The 22,308-nt window shown below is 33.7% G+C and overlaps 1 protein-coding gene across 1 annotated transcript in view; it reads left to right on the forward strand.

Annotated features, from left to right (window-relative positions):
* LOC106457482 (FH1/FH2 domain-containing protein 3-like) overlaps window positions 1-22,308 on the forward strand; it is a 115,645-nt gene that overhangs the window by 8,430 nt on the left and 84,907 nt on the right. Inside the window, exon 2 of the mRNA XM_013916905.2 lies at window positions 12,207-12,328. Within this exon, the coding sequence (XP_013772359.1) occupies window positions 12,207-12,328 (122 nt within the window). The remainder of the gene's footprint in view (window positions 1-12,206; window positions 12,329-22,308) is intronic.

A 22,308-nucleotide genomic window follows, 5' to 3' on the forward strand; every position in this document is an offset into this window, starting at 1 on the left:
CCCAAGGGGCTTGTTGTGCTCTGCCCGCCACGGGTATCGAAATCCGGATTCTAGCGTTGTAAGTCGCAGACATACTGCTGTGCCACTGGGGGGCATGTTTTAGTTAAACAGCCTGCAACAGCATCTACAAGAGACAACAATGTATATCGTGAATCATATTTATTTGACGTCTGTGGGTTTTTTTTTAACTAAAGCATCAGTACTTGTGAAACTGGGAAAAATAAGTTATTTTCGTTAGAAAATGTGATTGTTTCTAATTTACTTAATCTAATTTACTTAATTCGCTAACTCTGTTTTCTCCTTTGTTTTTGGCTCTGTCTGAAGCAGGAACAAGTACAGATATTTAGAATTACTAACCACTTGTACTTAGACTTATCGTGAATCTCAAAAGATGCTATTGTGGATAAGTCCCCCCCCCCCCGTTGTTTAGAATAGTCTAGTTAGAATAGTGAGCGTGTTAACAGGGTAATTTTTTTGAGTTTTTACTTCTAATGTTATTCCAACTCAGCTAATGTTGGCCTTGATCTTCAAACTCCCCTCAAGCTATGGCGAACAGGTATGGTGTTGCCTGAGGGCGAAACCAATTTTTGAACAGTAACGGCTGAGACTAAATGGGTGGTTATTCTGTTCATGGCGCCGAACTAGGTTTGGTGGTATACATAATGAGATTTGCATTTGGTTGATGCCAAAAATGAAACGGAATTTATTCACCAGTTTATGAAATAGTGTAATGTGCTACATAATAAAACATACAAAGGTATTATGATATTCTACCTACTTGTGCTATTATGCGGACTCATGGCTATATAAAAATAAACTGAAAAATTATTACCACTACATCAAAAACGTAAATTTTCACGAAGCTTTATGAGAAAATACATTTAATATTACCCTGTCCACATTTACTTTATCTATTTCCAATATTTCAGATAGTGATTATTTTGAGCCCTTCTCAAAGTGTTGATTGTCTGATCGACAGCCAACACTTAGGATTAATAATTTATGACTAATATTATATAATGTAACCTCTTTAACGATTCATAACTGAGTGACTTGGTTTTCGCCACGTACTGAAAAGAAAAATTTCTATTCCTATGACAATAGTTACATTACACAAGGCTGTAGCCTCGGACCTTGTCCGTACCTAACGTTAAGGTTTAGCCTTCTTTGGCCTTCGGGAGTCAAGCACGTACGTATAAAAAGTGTCTCATTGTTAGAATATAGCATTTTAATGCTTATCCGGTGTTTATTCACGAGAAAATGCCTAAGTACAACAGAGTAAGAGTACAGTTTTGCCTTAGAGGTTATGAAAAACACAAAATATGCTTGTAACTTTTAAAACTTCTCATGAAGCTCCTACGTAAAAACAGGTATTGATATGGGAGTGTAATTACAATGTTCACGACCTCATAAATACATCATCTATATAGGCTTGTTTAGTAATTCTTTAATTTTATTCTAAATATTTCTTAACTTTCATCTACGGAACAGTTTATGCAGATTGAGAGTGACGTATGTACGTAAAACAATTATGCGAGGCTGCTGATGCACAAGTGATAGAAACACAATATATTCAAGGTGTATAATTCTTCAACTATCTCATTAATTTTAGGTTTTTGTGCGCAGTATTCTTGACGGAAATACACCAGGTTCTGTAAGTTCTTGTTTACGTGTGATATATAATATTTAAAATGACACGGACCTGTGTTGTGGATCGTGATCAGTTACCTATCCTGGTGATATTTGGTTGTCTGTGAGCTCCAAAAGAAGCTACTTTAAGCATGAGCTCACTGCGAAATCAGTATAAAAAAACAAATTTATCTCTGTTGACAGGTTTGTATATAAAACTGAAAGTGTTCCTGCACCTTCCATTGCCTTTCATTAAGCATTAGTACATGTATAGTGCTCATATTTCTTTTCGGTTCAGTGGCACATTTTCTGTCAGTTCTTGTCACTCATCCAAACCTACTCAGTAGAAGATCAAGAAGTTCACCATCAGTTCGTGAGAGGCTTGTATAAATAATCTGATAATGCCCGGACATTGACACAGAGAATCTGTCATCGAAACATTCGTAACTTTATTTTTATTGTGGATTATAAAATTTTGATGATGTTAGATTCTAATAAAAGTTGTTCTAGAATTTTATTTTAGGATTTTCGCGCGAGCTACCAAAAGTTTCTTTGTTTGTAGTTAAGCACAAAGCTACACAAAGGGCTATCTGTGCTCCGCCCACCACGGGTATCGAATCCCGGTTTCTAGCGGTGTGAGTCCACAGACATTCTGCTGTGCCACTTGGGGGCGCTACCAAAAGTGCTATCTGCTCAAAACCGTCTCTAAGTTTGAGATGATAGACGAAAAGGAAAACAGATAATCAACAGGAACAATAGCACCCCCGACAACTCTTGTTTGACCAAATGGTGAAATTTGACCCTCACAACAGCACCCCCGACAACTCTTGTCTGACCAAATAGTGAAATTTGATCCTCATTCTTATAGCGCACCCAGGCCTAAACGTTGCAGAACACATTTTTGTGGCAACGGGCTGGGAACCCTGAATCCTCGAATTCAAAGACTCGCCAAGCTAACCTTTAAGCGGACTTGGCCCCATTGTATAGCTTATATTGATTTTAATTCTATTTTGAAACCTATAATATTTGTGTCAAAATAAAACAGTGCATTTATGTTTCTTCGTGAATTACCCTTGTTAATTTTATATTTTAAAAAACACATTGTGTAAAATACTTAATAAATTCAATCAATGCGGAAAACCAAATCCAAGAAATCTATTTATTTCTAAATTGTAATCACCATATTTATGATATATATATATATAAGATACGTATTTTCTCGCGATGTGTTAGAAATTCACGCATGTAAAACAACTGCTAGCCCACCTTCATTTCTCAGCCTATTTCTCAGGCATTTCCAAACGATGACGTAAGACCTTAACATCAACCCGAACTTATGCATCATATCCTAACTCTTACAGTATTTCGAGATTTTCCGATAGAGATGAGTCCTAATTTTTAAATATAGCTCTGGAAATTTAAAACGAAAACAACTATAAAAAAATGGAGTGTTTATCGTTTTCAGTTTTACATGCTTCTAGTTACAAAATAGTTACTGATAGGAAGTCTGAGTAATGAAATTGTACATCTAAAGACTATAATTTAAGTTTTACTTTAGGCTGCTAGGGAAAATAAATATCCATCGTAACTCCGGGGATTTTCTATACCTAAACGAGTTAGTTTACTTGAACGTCCAGTAAAAACTATCATAAATTCTGTTTTGGGTACTTATCTAGGTAGGTTAATCTCCTAGAAGGAAAGTTCTGGCCAAAGGAGAACTTTCTAAACCGGTTTAGTTTCAGATATCGGTATTAGGCCAACATGTTTTCATGTATACTTGTATATGGTTGCTTATATATAGTGGAGATTATGACATGTGCTGTTGCCTTGCGAATTACTTGTAAATATATGTCTGCCATAAATTGATTTAAATTTTCTGCGCTATTACCTAAATCAGACTTCTGTGTTGCGGAACTTGATAATTGTTTGTGAAAATTTAAAATCATAGAGTAATTAGTGATATTAGTATTGAACTCTACATGGTGTTAATTGTTCATTATCATAACACACAGTTTAGTTTGCTCTATTAATGAATAGGGATTCTATATCTCCCTCCTTTTCTCACTTAATTGAAGTTAAAATAGGAAAACACCCATGTTAACTTATGATTAAAATATAGAAGTTTTCAAGTCTTACAGTGAACTCAAGTATAACTACATAAAACATCTCTTAACCATAAAGAGTAAACTGACACAAATCGATGTAATCGGATATGGTGTAAGATTTCATCTAAAAGTTTGGATACATGAATTTTATTTATACGTTCTGATTGCATAGCTAAGCTATGTGTCAACACACCAAATACACACAACACAAATGATTTCAAAACCTTTACTTTGACATGAAACATTTTTATAAGGCTTTGTTTGTTTGTAGTTATGCACAAAGCTATACAATGGGTTATCTGTGCTCTGCCCATCACGGGTATCGAAACCCGGTTTCAAGCATTGTGAGGACGCAGACATACCGCTGTGACAGTGGGAGCATTTTATAAGGAGCACATTATGACTGTCTATCTAACCATGTTTTATATGTTACTCCACTACTTGACAGAATCACTTTATAAATCAGTAACTTTTTTGTTAGATCATTTTCACTTTTAATAGCACTGTGATGTGTGTGTGTGTTTTATTCTTTATATCTAGATATCACCTATTTCCGTACGAAGTTCTGGAACACACATTGGGCCATTCTAACTAATTATGTGCTGCCCAGTGGTTATTTCCGGCCTTTGGATCTCAGATTCGCGCGCTCTTTCCGCCAAAAGTAAATAAATAAGATTTCTCTCCACACTTTGGAGCTGTGGGTGCGTTACAAGAGTGACTGTCAAATGCCACTATTCTATTACAGTAGCCAAAGAATTGGCGGTGAGTGATGTTGACTAGCTGCCTTCCCTATAGTCTTGTCACTTCAAAATTAATGACGGCTATGCGCAGATAGCCCTCAAATAGCTTTGTGCGAAATTCAACCAACCAACAAAGAAATATAAGAAACATCTGCCAATTTCGTTTGATAGGAACAACACAAGCAATAAGGTGAGATTTTCATTACCTATCTTCATTATTTCACCAGAGTGACATTCGATATATTTACCTTTTCATTAAACTGTTAAAATATATTTGTCAACAATTTTCGAAAGTCTGATTTTCGTAAATCGCTTGGTGATATTTCACCTAATGGGAAGTAGTTATATGTATCTTCTGAAGCTTTTCAATAATGGCAGCAGAAGGGAGTTTGAGTTACTTCTAGCTAGAGCAGTTTTCTAAAATTTCGTGTTTATTTCTCTAAAAGCTATAAAATTATACGCTGTTATGCTCAATAAGCTTGAGTGTGTGGTCTGAGGCAGGGATTCTCAAACTTTCCCAACCCACGACCCACCTGATTAACCAGGCAATTTTCTAGGACCCATGCTCTCGGTTGGTATATGGGGGGATTAGTGTTCTTCAGTAAAATTTGGTACAGTTTTTATTTCTCCGTGTTTTTTGTATCATTATTTTAGAAATAATTTTAAAATAAAAATGTGCTTATGTTTTACTGTGACTTGTTCTGTGACTCAACTCGATACCCCTTGTGACCCACATTTTGCAAACCGCTGGTCTGAAGTATGCTTTTCTACTGAGATGCTTTACTGATTGTCAAATATATTTTGACTTGCAATGTAATTTATCCCATAAAAACAATAAAGAGAAAACAACAATAATTCTAGATTTGTATTCAGTCTTATTGTAAATAGCAGTAACAATACGAAATCATTAAAATAGTTTAAGTATATATATATAGTACATATCGGCACGGGTATAAATTCTGGAGCCAGGTACCCACTGTGAAAACATATCCAGGACCCGGGTCTTGTTCATATAATTACAATAAATGAATAAAACTTGTATTAAACTGACCACAGATACTAATCTTTTAAGTACACACTACATGGTTAGATGCTGTATACAGTACAAATGTTTCCTTTTCAGATCTGTAAGCAGGTGTAGCCACTTTTAGTGCTGAAAACGACGAAATAACAATTGAAAAACACCTAAGATTGAATTAAGCTATTAAAATTTTAAACTCGTCTTTATTAATCTTGTTTGTTTGTATGCTTTAGCGCGAAGCGATACAATGAGTTATATGTGTCCTGTCCATCGTGGGGAATCTAATCCCGGATTTTTACCCTTGCGTCTATACTACGTCAGACAGAGACCCACACTTACAACTGCATTGTTTTCATATTTTCTACATTCACAAATTGATACTCAGGTCGGATCGGGTTATCAGTTTAAAATTAACCTGCCGGGTTTTTGAATACTCGTGCCGACCTCTAAGTTATATATATATATCAGTGATACTGGATACATTCTGAACAATTATAGAAATTATTTCTTGTGAATATTGTTAGTACGTCCGATTTTTTATTTCTTTGAGAACACTGCCTTAATAATACTAATAACCTGCCTTTAAAGTTATTAAAGTTGCTTCTGGTCCATACTTTCAATTATACATTTAAAGATTAAACTTTCATGACTTCTATTTTTCGAGAATTTTCAGTAATGACTGTAACGTCCCACACCCTAGTGGATTTCTGCTCATGCATCTGTAAAAGAATGTGAGAAAGTCTGAGTGCAATGATGCGATTTATTACACTTCTTTTTCTAATAGTTATCTCATAGCACTTACTTCTCAGAGGCTGCCAAAGCTTGTCATCTTCAAGTAACACGAGCGACCTTAACCTTGATTTTTAATCTCAGAAGACCAAATGTATAGGTATTTTTATGTATTCGTCATTACATATTTTACAACTATCACAGGAACGTAACAACAAACAGATTGCATTGTGCCCTATTCAACAATGTATAGTACAGTCAGTAACTCCATTAAATGTCATTAACGTTTCCATTTATTCGTTTCTAAGTCCCGTGCAAGTTGTCATTCGGGTGCAGGTGTCTATCGATAAGATCAGGAAAGCCAAAACACCCTAGCGGAGAAAGCTGACATACTGTTTATTGCGTTATACAATGAATACAAACGTACAAGTGTGCACAAGTAGGTCAATACATGTCGGTTGCACAAATTCCAGGAAATCCATTCGTAAAATATGGTCTTCCCTGTTAAGATGATGCATCCGTTCAATGTTGTGTGACGTTACTCTGTTAAATTGTATGTTAACAACATCATCAGTGTTTTAACGACAATTTTCTGGTTCTGTAAAGTGAAGAAGCAAATATGTGCTTAGTCTACTTGAAACTAAAACATTGCCCCATCATCCAGGAGTTACTACACGTCTTTGTTTAGATAAAAAACAAAAACATATGAAACTTTTCATATTTAAAGTACTTTATCTGGGATATCAGTTTGATGAGATTAACTGCACCTTTTCTTTCAATTATCCTTTTTATCAAAATTGAAAGTAGATACCGAGTTACCTGTTCAATGTGGTCTGTTATTTTTATTCGTCATCTATAACGTTGGAGTCATCAATTATCATACAATGATTGGCTGTTAAAACTCATGGAAATCGAATACATTAATGGCCAGTAATAGCATCTATATTACGACTTAATAAACTGGTAACGATTAAGGATAGATACACTTCTGCTTATTTTTTAAATATCAAGATATTTGGGTGTCAGTACATCAAACATTAAGATCACATGCTACTCGAGTGGTTTAATCCTAGAGATTACAGCCAATCCTTGTACAACAATTAAGGTTTATCTAGGTCTAAATAATAATTAATTCAAGATGGAAGATTTGTTTGTATGCCAATTTTTAGCACGACAATCTCTTAGATGAATTAACAGCCACGTGTAAAAAAGGAATCATTACATTATACAATTAAACAGAACTGAACAATGCAACACAACTATCAAATAAATGTCTTTAGGAAACAAAGTGTTGTACAATTGGATAAAAGCAATCAGCAGTTAAAAAATTGAATTTGTCAACAGTGTTGTAACCAGTAATCATAGTGCCTGAAAGCAACAACGGTGGAACAAAAACGAAAAACTATTCGAATATTTGCGTGTATTTTGATAATGTTTCTCAGACACTGAGATTATCTGAGGAATTTATAAGATTTTTCATAGTTGTGAGAAAGGCTTCAAGTTATTAAACCATGAGTTGTACTTTAATATTTAAAATGGGTGGGATAACACAATTCTGGAAATATCGGAATACTGTCTGGTGTATGGAGGCTTTTATATTTCCACATTGTTAACACTTATCTAATTCATTGAATTCTTCAGATTTTATCTTCCTTTGAACTTGATTGATTACTTAGTTGTATGAATGTGTTACTGTTGTTTAGGTACTGTTTAGCTTCTAGAAAATAGATGCATAGCTACATTTTTAAACGAAGCTAATGTAAACCAGTTTATAAAGTTATATTTATCCACAACCTGACAGATAAATACACCCCACAGTAGAACATAAGTTCTTTGGTCTGTTTTCTAATATATGTGTGTGTGTGTTTATCAACAATACACTGGATTATATGTTAAGAAAGGATGACAGGTACGTACGTATACATAATTAAGCAGACGAGAAACAACAGTCTTGCTTTAAATATTTCTGTTATTAGCATTATTTTAAGGCTTGTGTCTACGTCATGTAGCTGCGTTGATGTCATTTACTCTCTAATTCAAAACTCATAACACCTAGCATTTAAACTGCCTGATATTGCTTTTAATCTAAATAAAATTGTTTATTTCTTCCTTGTTTTCAGTAAACTTTGATTAAACAAACTGAAACATTTTATCTAACAATTAATACCTGCTTCAGTTATATATAGAATGCAGCATTAAGTTAAAAAATATCAGAAATAATCTATTAATAATCAGATTCGATATAACACTATTTATCACCAGAAATGTTATTTAATCTTGAATGTCCTAACATCTAAATTAAGTATATTTATTTCAAAGACTTGCTTAAAAAATCCATACATTCATAACCTGATCGGACTTATTGCATTGATTTTCAAAAACTTGCTTAAAAAATCCATACATTCATAACCTGATCGGACGTATTGCATTGATTTTCAAAAACTTGCTTAAAAAATCCATACATTCATAACCTGATCGGACTTATTGCATTAATATGATTTTTTTTTGTTTCCATTCGTTATAGGTGGTGATCTAATATCTTCATATATAAAAAAAAACTATTATAATCTGTGAAATTCATTTTCCGTTCAAAGCCATTTATTAAGTCAAAGAGCAACACGTGCGCATGGGGGCGTGTGTTGGTGGTTTTTGACAGTCAGTTGCACGGAGTTCGTCAAGGTTGTGACTTGGAACATGCCCGTGCAAGAAGTCAGTAACCCAGACAACATACAGTCCATCTAAAGTAAGTGTGGCGGATAATTTTATGGTGAATAGAATCAAGGTAAAAACTGATGAAGTAGAACCGAGGTCCCTTACTTAGCAGATCCAACCTACTGTCTCGCGATATAAATATGTATATAACGCACGAAATGAAACAGTGACAATTGCTGTATGTTCAGAAATGTTTAATAATTTGACGAGAGACATCTAAACGTATGTATGCATCAGTGACTCTTTATTCATCTATTTTATTTAAAGTCATAAAGAATCCAGAAATTTAAATTACCTTTCACGCTTTTTGTGTGTGTGAATTATGTGAAATATAGATAATATCTGTAATGCCCCCCCCCCCACCAGTGGTACAGCGGCATGTCTGCGGGCTTATACTGCTTGAAACCGGGTTTCGATACTCGTGGTGGTAAGAGCACCCTTTGTGTAACTTTGTGTTTAATAATAAAACAACAACAACAACAAATATTATGCACTTTTTTCACGACTCCCATAAATACTTTAAATACTTATTAAGTGTGTGTCTGGACATTTTCCGTTTCTGTAATAGTTTTAGAAACACTTTAGACGCAATGATGCATTTCTGTATTACTGCTTAGAATGCGCAAAAACTAGAAAGTTAAACTGTTGCAGAAAACTTCTTAAAGTCTGAATTGTAAAACAAATATATGTTACTTAAACCCGTCCATCTACGGAAGGATGAAAATATTATATGAATAAATCTCTCAATTCTCATTTCAACTGCACAAATCAGCTAAATAATGATTGAAATTTATAATATTTTAGTTATGACAAAGAAAAAACACTGTTATAAAATTATGTGAATCACTCCCATTACCAGATATGATCTATTACGTTAAATGAAATGCAAATAATCGGCCTATGTCGATAAATGAGCATTTGGTAGACACGACTATATCTTTAAAGTTCGTGTTATTTCATTACAATATGGGGTATGGTCACCATGAACAGCAAAAACAATCTGAAACCAATGTTCTATGCTTATAGTCAACAGTGGAGGTTTTAGTGCTGTTTGAATTGTTTCGTGGTTTGATATCATTTGCGAGCGTCACATAAAGTTACATTTATTAGTTTTGGATCATCTAGTAATTGTTTTGGTAGTAAAAAAATACGTTAATCTTTGAACGTTCGCTTTAAGAAAATATATCCCATTGATCATAGTACACTAGTTTAGTTTATTATAAGTATATTTTAATAAACACTTCCTAATCACAATAATGATATCTAAATGTGATTTTTCAGGTGTCTTCGGATTACGTTGAACTAAATTTTATTCAGTTTAGTTCGTATTTTGCGCAAAGCTACACGAGGTCTATCTGCACTAGTCGTCCCTAATTTAGCAGTGTAAGACCAGAGGGAAGGCAGCTAGTCATCACCACCCACCGCCAACTCTTGGGCTACTCTTTTACCAACGAATAATGGGATTGATGGTCACATTATAACGCCCCCATGACTGAAAGGGCGAGCATGTTTAATGAGACGGGAATTCAAACCCTCGACCCTCATATTGCTAGTCGAGCGCCCTAGCCACCTAGCCAAATTTGATTGAGAAAACCAACTGTTCTCACAGCACGGCTCTTGCAAAAATAAGTTAGCTCCTAAAGTTGACCCAGCGTTTGTTTTATGATCAATCTGTTGTCACTTCTATATGTTATTATATTCCTTCTCCTTGCGCCTATGTTGGCCACCTGTCTGAGTTCCCAAAATTTCGCGATCCTTCAGGCAACGTCTACTTATTTGTGCACGTGCATTTAATACCTTTTAGTATTTTATCACACAATTCCCAGCTTTCAATTTATTACAATATCTTTCACCCAGACACACTAAATATATGCACATGTTTATTATTAATTTATTTTCCATATATTATCTAGTTTAGGAATTTCCTCTAGCTAGTTTGGAAGAGTTACGTTATCTTCGTTGACGCATTTATTTCACATGCATTAACTTTGGTAATAGATGTGCAATTAACTATATCTTTATTATTATAAGTGCTACTTGATTGCCAGAATATAATAATATTTTCTTCATTGCAAACCAATCTGTTCTAAAACTTGAAATTATGGAGCCTTCACGTAAGTTTTCCTGTTTGATGTCAGTAAAATAAAAATGGGTCGTATCAGAAAACAAACAAATAAAGGTAATATAAATATATAAAGAGGTATATCAAAGAAAAAAGGGACTATACGATTAGTTTCAATCAAAGCATTTCATATAGTTATACTGAATTTCTAATTTAGCTTATTGCGTCATGGGCAAATACGTTATACAAACAGATTAAGCTTAAGTTTCAGTCATCGCTCAGGTACAATTGAAATATATATCTGTGTAGACTGTAGAGTCTTAACTAAGACTTGATTGATCAGATATTTCATCTGGTTGGTTGTAACACGTTGATTTTTGTTTTCTATTCTCAGCAGTCTCGTTTAGCAGTTCGTCGCAAGGTTCATCGGGACTTTGTACGAAAAAAAAAAGAAGTATTAGAGAAAATATCATACTTTGTTTTGAATCAATTAACAAAAAAAGTGTTGATAAAACTTGTTGGGTACGTGAACTTATTGACGACCTATTTCTACCTGTAAGAAACAAGCTTAGTTCTAATATTGAAACCTAAATTCAAAGAGGTTAGCCATGTGCCACTAAGTGGTTTTATACCGCCATATTTTATCCAACAAACTGCTGTTTCTAAATAGTTAAAACAAATACTGACAATAGAGATAATACTATAAAAACTCTCGTGAGTGTTAAGCGAAACATAATACTAAAAGTACAATATTGACGCAGAAGGACTAAATGTAAGTATCTACTGGATTAGCCTCCCCCCAGAATTAGGTAAAAAGGTGTGATCGTGGGTCGTTAACCTGAACATATGACTGTTGGAAATAAGGAATTGTGCGAGGCAGTACAAACAGTGTGCGCAAATCTGGTATAATTTTTGTTTGATAATCAGATTTATAAACAAGTTCGTTAACAATTTTATTTCAACAAATGTATGATCAGTACAATGTATAAGTGATCTATTAGAATAAAATAAAGACAACTAGGAAACCGTCAGGTGAGAGATTGGGTTCATCAAGTTCATTATTCAATCTCTACATATACATATAAGTGTTTTTATACCTATATATATAAACAAAACGACACTGATTTTGTTTGAAAATTTTCATTTATTTTTTTCATATTCTATTTTTCCCAAACTTGGTTTAACTGCATTATACTCGTGTTTTACAGTTGGACGACTGTACCCTGCAGATTTACAAATATAACAATACCGAAGGGGATTATGGGAACTACTTAGATTTAGAATCAACGATAGACGAACAGTCCGAAGAATTTGAAGGATTTTCAGATAAGTAAGTAACCATCTGTTTGAAAAGTAACTCCACTTCTTAAAGTTTCAATTTTGTTTTATTTAGAGTAGTTTTGTTAAATTCTCCCCACTTGTGAGAAAACAAAAACAAGGTGTAATAATATATGTTCAGTGATTAGAATTAACGTTCAGTCATACCAACCATTTTATACCATATTTTGTTTATACACGTTTCCTGTTTCCTATTATTTCATTTCTGACAACTAACGTATTTAATTTATTTCTATTGTCCACATAACAGGCACTTGAATAGAAAATAATTTAATTGTATTAAGAAAAAATCTCACATCCGCTTAGCATTTCATTGCTGAAATTTAGTGCAAAGGGAATGAATAGCCATAATGTCACATAATACATTCTTGATAATTTATAACATGTACACATAACAAGACACATGCAACACACGTTCTGAGCACGTTTAAAAATTCAAGGTATTAAAACTTTAAAAAGAAGTCAGACTTTAACATATATGTGTGTGTGTAGGTATTTAATTAAAACCATAGTTTCAAACTAAAGTAAATTATGAACCTCCATAAAGGCTTTTGAAATTAAGAAAAATATATAAAAATTGAATAAAAGAACATAAAGGTGTGTGCCTATCTAAAACCACAACAATTCACCGATCTTTCTGGGCTGGTGAAACTTGATAATGGTCGAAACCACACTTGTCAGCCGGTCATAGTATGGATTTCATTACCGAATATAAACGTCTATGTTTACATTTCACAAAACGTTTTAAAAAAGGTCCTAAGCTATAGTTTATCATGAAAGTTGAATAGTCGTTTGATAAGTGGTGCTGCTTCTATTTCAATGTAAACATAAATTATTCAAGAGATACGTATTTCATGATAATGTCAATCACGCTTCTGTTCTCTTAGAGTATCACGTTTAGTGCACATCTATATTATATATCACTATCAAGCTATTGTTTTGGGTTTGAAGTTCGTTTTCAATTCTGCTTGAAAGACTAATTCTAAATGTAAAACACTTTCATGGTCAGAGTAGGATAGATTTCTAGGCGTGTTTTATGAAAAAAAAATCTGCATAATAAGAGGTTCATTTTAATCACAGATATTGTTTGAAATACGCAACATCATGTATACCTTTCTGTGAATCTCATGGAATGTTTAAGATATATTTCGAGATCTGTGTGACTGTAAACTGTGATTTAAATGTAAGACACATTAAAATGTCGTTCTGATTGTGTCATTTTATGGTAAAGTTACACGATTTTTAATTCGTTGTTAAAAATGGTAAATTCTCAGGTACACCGCGATATAACAAAAAAACGACGCGTTTTCTGTGTATCGTCCGGAAACCTTTCCTTGAGACGAATTCTGAAATCACTTAACACATCAAATTCCTAGCAGTCATATTTGTAATTAGCTTACCAAATTTATTGAATGGAGACTAATCCTCCAAACCTATAACATGACACAGAGTTTACTGAGTACACCGCGATATAACAAAAAAAAACGACGCGTTTTCTGTGTATCGTCGGAAACCTTTCCTTGAGACGAATTCTGAAATCACTTAACACATCAAATTCCTAGCAGTCATATTTGTAATTAGCTTACCAAATTTATAGAATGAAGACTAATCCTCCAAACCTACAACATGACACAGAGTTTACTGAGTTTTGGATATATTACATAAGAGCTATTTATGAGTAACAACAACTCTCGCTTCCAAAATGGTATCAACCCTCATAAATAAATTATTTTAAACAGAAAAACGACTATTGTTCTAACAGCTTCCTTTGTACCAAAGCTTGTGAACATATGTTTGACATTGATTTGATTTGCTGCAGGATGATTCATCTCCTGAGTGTGCACATTATAGATAAAATAGTAACTCAAACCTTGAATCCAAGGTCTCACGTGTTCTTTTTTCTCCTATTTAAGCTATTTTTTACAAGTTATTACTTCCTCAAGGCACAAAATTGACAATATTAAAGTATTTCAAAACTCACTGCTCTGAAAGCCTCAAAACTGCTCGCACTTAGTTAATGCAAGGTTATTTCAGCTTTAATTACGTTATGACTAGAATACGACTTATTTTACTTGACTCTTTGTGTACAATTTATTAGACGTTACTGACAGCACTGTGTCGAACGTAACAAGATTTGACAATTTTATAGAACGCAAACACAACTTTGTCCTTGAATAACCAAGACGCCTTGCATATCTTTCTTCTGGTGTAGCACTCGCTGTTCAAACACACAGCTGACATCCTCATGCTATAACTCTTCCTATACATTATAACTGTGACAAACACCTGGACCTAGCGATGCTATGTAAATATTACTAAATACTAAGTCTACAGTTCAGCTATATACTTTGTTGTAAAATTGTAAAAAGTATTCCAGAACAAGCACGCACAGTCAAGATAGGTTTATTACTTAAGGTAGAATAGCCCCACAGTGGCACAGTGGTATTTCTGCGGACTTACAACGCAGGAATCCGGGTTTCGATACCCGTGGTGGGCAGAGCACAGATAGCCCATTGTGTAGCTTTGTGCTTAATTACAAACAAACAAACAACAAGCTAGAATAAGAAAGTAAAAACTTTAAGATATTTATATTTGACGAATTTATTTTTCCAAGATAGCTAAGTGAAACCTGTCATGTGTTCTGTCAAACATTTATTTTATAAGTGAATATTTTTTATTTGTAATTACAAATGCATTTCCAAATGTATTCACTGTTCTGAATACAAGCGTTAAATGAACTACTTGAGGAATTCATTTGGTTTGTTTCGTGCAAAGTTGCACAAGGGCTATTTGCGCCAGCCGTTCGTAATTTTGAGATGATATACCAGAAAAATACACCCTTAACTTCTACCGACATTCTTGGGTTACGCCAGTCGAATAGTGGAATTTAACCGTCACTCTTATAATGCGCCCTCAACTTCAAAGTGGGGAACGCGTTTCTTTATTGATGTTTTTTTGCGGCAACGGAACGCGAACCATAGACCCTTGGATCCGTACACGCTAACCAGTAGGCCACACCACGCACTCATTTTGACGAGTTTTATTCCTGGAGGTGGCTATTCATAAACTTGTTTTAGTCAAATCTAATGGTATTCAGAACAAAATTTTACTCAATAATACGTTATTAAGTAATAACTATAGCTAGCTAATTTGCTGGTTATGATACCGATTGATGAAATATTATTTCTTGTTATTACTGTTGCATAAGTCAGATTACTTCCCAACTCAACATTAGTAAGCATTTTATACAAGTGAACAATGACATCAGTTGTGGAGAACAGGAGGGGCAATTTCCTTCACCAAGATAATTAGAAGAACCTGACAATAAAATGCCAGTTTCACATCGTTTTCTCTGTGTACTGTAAAGATACAGTTCGATGCAATGAAATATAATACTGTTTCACTTTAGTAAATCAAATCCAAGACCGTTGAAGAACCGCTAACCCCCCCTTCCAAAAAAATCTCAAATGGCGTTTGTGTAAGTGAAAGTTATTCCGGTCCATCTTTGTATTAATATTTCATTTTCTCTGCCTCTATTTTTAATATTTTTAATGTGTGTATTCTACGGTGTATGATGCAAACGTTTTGTTTTTCACAGAACAGTGATTATTTTTCTTACTTGAAGAGTACTTATTACTAACCAACATTATTCTTTTTCTTGATCTACAAACTGATAAATAACGTCCTTCAGCGACACATTTTATGAATATTTTTATTCTAACGAAACTTAAAAAGTGTTATTGTTTTATTAAAATTTTGGGGATCCTAGACATTGCACGGCTGGGATTTTTGTTTGCTGCTCCTCCCTTTAGTTTGTGAAGTGGATGACCGTAACGAATCCTCAGCATGGACTCAAAAAAGTCAACCTCTTTGGACATTGAAGCAGCTGCAGTGCAGCCATAAGAAATCTACAAAACTTTCAATGAATAGAGTTTAATAAAAATTATTGCTATATTTTTTCCAACCACAGAAACTGTTTGGTTAACTATTTTGTTGCTGAAACATTTTTGTTAATTCAGTTTATTTGTATATTACAGAAAATCTATAAATTTTATATAAAATATCGTCAAAGATAATAGTTTCATATAAAAATCAGTAATCTCTAGATACAGAAAAGATCAGTGAGAATCAAGTGTGCAGCCTGATCTTCAGACTGTTTGTATCCTGTACAGCTTGCTACATAGCGTAGAGCAGATTTTGAACAGACATCATGAAAATATAGTCTTACATCATTCCTCTAATCAGTGAGAATCAAGTGTGCAGCCTAATCTTCAGACTGTTTGTACCCTGTACAGCTTGCTACATAGCGTAGAGCAGACTTTGAACAGACATCATGAAAATATAGTCTTCTATCATTCCTCTAATGGGTGATCTTCACGTAATTTGATAGAGCACAACGCCTGTTTTAAATAATAAAATGTATTGGGCGAGACTAAAGAATGTCTATAGAAATTGAATTAATTGTAACTCTTGCAATAGAAAATATTACAGAAAATATTACAGTTAACAGTACAAATTTTCAGTTAACTGTTTCATGCTTTTTATACTGATTTATACAATGCACAAAAAAATCTAATTTGTTTCTCTTCCCAGTTTATTTGCTTTATAGCAAATGCACATGGGGCTATCTGCTGTGCCCACAGCGGGAAATCGAACCTTGTATTTTAGTATTGTAGGTCGTAGACTTACCGCTGACCCACCGGGGGAATCTCCTTCTAGAAGTAACACAGTAATAAATAATTTAGCAATACCTCGGTAGGTAGAGGTCGAAAAACATTACTAAACAATACAAAGTTATAACACATTAATATTCCGTTAAATTTGAAAATTCATTTACGTTATACAGTTATTATTAACTTCTGATAAAAGCAACCCATCTACATAGATCAAAACTAAAAATTAATCTAATAATTAATATGCAGGGTGTCTGAAAAGTCTAGAACCATAGGTACGTCAACGAATTTTATAGAATGTGTTCTACATGCTGTCCTTGTGATTCGAAAAAAAATTGGATTAACTCGACCTTCTCATGCTCTGACAGCACCATAATCAGTCACGTATCTGAAATTAAGAAAAGCTGCAAATCACCTATGGTTGCAGACAACCTGTAGCTAAGTTAATATACTTTTTATAATTATTATAATACATTGGTTCTTCAGTAATATGCTCTTAGTATGCTCAGAGAATACTGCATTTCTATTTATTCTGTAACTTTTATTTGTTTGTAATTAAGCACTAACTACACAAGGGGCTATCTGTGCTCTGCCCACCACAAGTATCGAAACCCAGTTTCTAGTGTTGTAAGTCCGCAGACATACCGTTATGTCACTGGGGAGGTTATTGTGTAACAGCAAAAAATAACTCAATATATTCTGCTCCCATTTCAATATTTTGTACTGTGTTGTTTGCACTGCCTTATTGTTCGTATAAATCTAGTAAAGGAGAAGAAACCGATGTATGCATAATTTCAAAGACAACGCCCTCCTTATAATTAGATTCATTTCATCATTTTGAATTATTCATACGGTTATTTTTTGATTACGGCTATAAAGCAATCACCTTCAACATTCACTAATAAAAGAGGCGCAGGAAGATTCTGTGAATATTAAATAGTTAAATAAGGTTGATAAAGACTGTCATACAAAGATAGAATATTTCATGCTAGTTATTGGAATGGAGAGATCTTATGATTATGATCATGGCATTCATATCAGTCTTCTGAGGAATAAGTTTAGATTCTAAAATAAAGAATCAACGAGGGGTGTTGATATGCATGAACCGGGATGAGGTGGGGCGGGGGGTTGGGTGGGTGTGTTAAATCTGAAGAACTAAGCTCCTCCAGGAGGAAAAAAGTATGGGCCTGAAAAAATTATCAATCCACACTCGCACGTGCAATTCATTGTAAAATATGATAGTTTTATATATAATTTAATGTTTGATTTTGGATGAATCCGTGATTTGCCATAGTGTGTGCCTCTAATCTAACTCAGGCGTCAGAAATTTGTAACGCTGTGATAGCGAAAGACCAAAGATCATGATTCATTCGTGTTATTGTGTGCTCCTCCATTAAACCATCACATTTACAAGATATTCACACAAGTGTAGAATATAGAAGAAATTCACTCTGCCTTACACCAACAGAAAACTATTGCTTCTACTTTTTAGTAAAACAAAAAAATAGTCACTTGAACCTTATGGAAACTAAGCATTCAATACTGAACAGTAGCATACTTAAATCGCTTTGTGTTGAACCTTAGAACTATTATTTGATAACAAGGATGTTGAGTATTCAGTACAGAACACACGTCACAAGTGACAACATATATATAACGCATTTTGTTATCATTGCGACATATATTTTGTTTTAAGTTAGAAAAAAGGTTTCATTTCAGAATAAAAGTATAATATAGCATGAAATCGTGGTGATTAAACTATATATAAGATACTAAAATAGTCGAATCCTGAAGGAGTCGACGGAACTTTTCCGTGTTATATGTATGTGAAGGGAAGTTTCATAATAGAGACTCCTTTTTATACTAAAATAATACGCAATGAACAGTTTTGTTTTTCGTTTATATATACCAAACCGAGATTATAATCCACGAAAAGAAAAATTGGTCCATTGTCAGTCCATGTCATTATTTATTAAGTCATAAAGGAAAATGTCTGTGGTCATACCACCTAGAAGTGTTGGAAATATTCCATCTATCAGACATTATACAAATGCAAATGTTAACTGGATAGCTGCTACGGAAGATCAAATTATGGGTTAGGAGTCGAGTGCTTTGACCCACAACGTCTCAACTCCTACTGCCTTTCGCTGTCTGCAGCCAGTTGTGGAAAGGCAGTCATCCCTTATATTTTGACATACAAAGCAGTTGTTAAAATAACCTTATAATAGAAATAAACCACCCTAAATTTCTGTATTTGTATAACTCCCAACCATACTAACTTCCACCATTGTTATATAGTACTGATTTAATCGCCTATATACAATTGATATAATTTATAGTATTAGAACTGTTTACTTACTTATGTAAGTATGTGTATATATAATATGTAAAATAACATTGCATTCTACTACACTTCCCTTTACTGGCACACACATGTGTATATATAGTTATTTCCAATATTATAGATAATATGCAAAAGATGTAGTTGTATCCTAATTGATCCCTGCTTTTAAAAGATGGTTTAAGAAGATTCACTGCAAATTTACAGTTAAGTATGTTTAATTACAAAAGTATGAATTCCTAATTTGTCGTAAAATTCTAGACATATTATATGTAACTTATTTATTTCATCTCGTTGTTTTAGAAATAATCCTATCGGAAAAAAACTAAATATGTATTTCATACTCTCAAAGTTTGACCAGTGGCGGAGCTACCAAAGATGGACCCCTTCCCTCACATAAAAGTAATTGGGCCTCCTACATATCTTCTCCTTGTCGACAATTCTTACGTTTGTCAGGCCCTACGGGCCCCCTTTTGGCTCGCTCTCCCCATAGTTGCGGGGGCATACTTACAACCCTGATTTTGCCCACAGATGCCAAGAAAGTTAATAAAAAAATCATCCTTTTTTTCAGACATTTTTTAAAACTTGAAAACGTGTCTTGTCAGCATACCTATAAACAGAAAACTAGAAACTATACCTTGCCTGCTATACATCGGCCAGTGAAAGAACACACGTTTTTTTTTACTTTATTCTCGCGACAGACCAAGCTGTGTAATGGTTGACCACTTTCAATCGTTATAATTAAATCAAGCTTATGAATTTACTCCCTAATATTTACATTTCGTATTCTGCTTTGAAATAACGTAATTTACACAGAAATAATATGTTCAAACTTTTTAAATTATAATTACCTTGTGTCTTTAATAAAGATGGGCTTTTATAAGTAAAAACAAAACAAAAAACACACCTTTAGAGTTTGCACTAAAATAGTTATACGACGTGGAATTATAACTGTATTAGGATATCAGTATGTGTCGCTTGTGAATCATAGACTTATTATACATGGCGTATTATAGTCTATGTTGTGAACAAGCTAAATGCTCTGATTGTGAATGTCAGGAACCGAAATGAAACAGACACGTGGGAATCGAATAATATATTCCAGAAGTTGGTGCCTTCGTGGAATTGTTTTATCAGTTCGGAAGGAAGACTGCTTGATTTGATTTGTTTGTCAACGTTGTAGGTCTATAGTGTTGGTAGAAACGCGACACGGGTGGATAACTTTCATGCATTAGAATGGTGGGAAATCTCGAGCGTATAGTGTGTACTCTAGAGGGCAAGAGACCTAACACAGGAGATCAGGGCAGAATTTTCAGCAGTCTTACATATTTATGGACTGACATCATGTAAATGTCCTGATTATTTCTTATCTCTCATTGTCTGTGTGTTTTTTTTTTAGTAAATTAAACAGCTTGCTCTCAAAAGGGGGGGGGGGAATGCTATCAAGTGGTCATGTTTAGCAATTATTTTATCTAAAACAGCGCCATATAAAAAAACACATAAGCATATATCAAGAAAGCATGCATAATGTCTCCAACTTTACCGAATTGACGCAAAAATAAATCGCGTAGTTCGTAGTGTCTTATCTTGATTGAAACTCATACCACGTTGTATATCTCATTATAATGTCAGTATTCCAAGTTGTTAATGTAATCGCATTTTTTGACTATTTGATACCAAACTTAACCATTCAAAATTCAGATTCTGACCGACGTTTTGCGAGATGTTAAATGTATTGTTGAACTTTTAGTTTCTAAATGACACATTATTATTGTTCTTTTATAAAATTAAACATTTATTCAAATCCTAATTCTTCCAATAGTTTATAACCAGAACGTTTATTGTCCCCTAATATAGCCGATTAGGTGTGTCTGTTCTAACATCGGAACTAACAAATCTATCATACCTTTCAGCTCTAACATAAAATGTGTTATTTCGATGTACAAATAGTAGAAAGAATGTAACAGTATATAATACAGTTTTGTATCAGAATAAAAGGAAGCACTGAAGTATGAAGTAACTAGGATGTGGTCTGGAATATTTGATTGAGATAAAATAATTTAGTATATCACTTTGCAGGCTATTCATGAGCTTAGAAAGTCGCAACAACGATGTTTTACTTTCACTGCCGCTACAACAGCTGCTTTATAAATATGTACATGCTATCTGGAAAAGTAATGGAGAAGACTTTATTATTGCAATAAGATGTCATTGTCGACTCATATGAATCACACATAGAACACTGAAATTCAAAGTTTTAATATCTACACAAGCAAGCAAACACTATCTATCTAAATATCTAGCTAAATAAAGAATAATGAATATACATATTGATATGAAAAAAAACGCTAAAAGTTTAGATTTTGTATGTTTAGAAAACAATTCAAACTATTTCATGAAAAAAGAATAGACTAGAGTTTACTTGTCTGTTTTTGGGACATTGAATATTATTCGTTCAAAATAAAATGCTTTTTATTTTTATTTTCAACAAACAAAACTTAACGAAATATCCCAATCATGTTTTTTTTTATAATACCAAAATCGTGAAATCACAAGAATACTGAATATTTACCGATATTCTTACCCCTACGTTATCGCACGCTTTAGAATATTACATAAAATCTGCTTTTAGATGGCACTGCCCAAAGTTTGTTTCTCTTTTTTCGATGTTTAAACGCAAAGCTGCACAATGGGTTAAGTGCACTTGGACCGTCGTAGTGCCTATAGTGCTATAAAATCAGCCCCGATTTTTAGGGCTATAAATCCTCAAACTTACCGCTGATCCACGGGAGAACACAAGTTTTATTATTGTGTAAATGACTGGAATTCATGTAATTGAACTCGGAAATAGTCTCTCAAATGTCGTACTACACCGTTTTTATATAGGTTTTCTCATGCAGGAAAGCATCGGATGTTTCTGGTACCTAATACACATATATATATATATATATATATATA

This window comes from Limulus polyphemus, unplaced genomic scaffold, assembly GCF_000517525.1.
Source record: "Limulus polyphemus unplaced genomic scaffold, Limulus_polyphemus-2.1.2 Scaffold16, whole genome shotgun sequence".
Taxonomy (NCBI): Eukaryota; Metazoa; Arthropoda; class Merostomata; order Xiphosura; family Limulidae; genus Limulus; species Limulus polyphemus.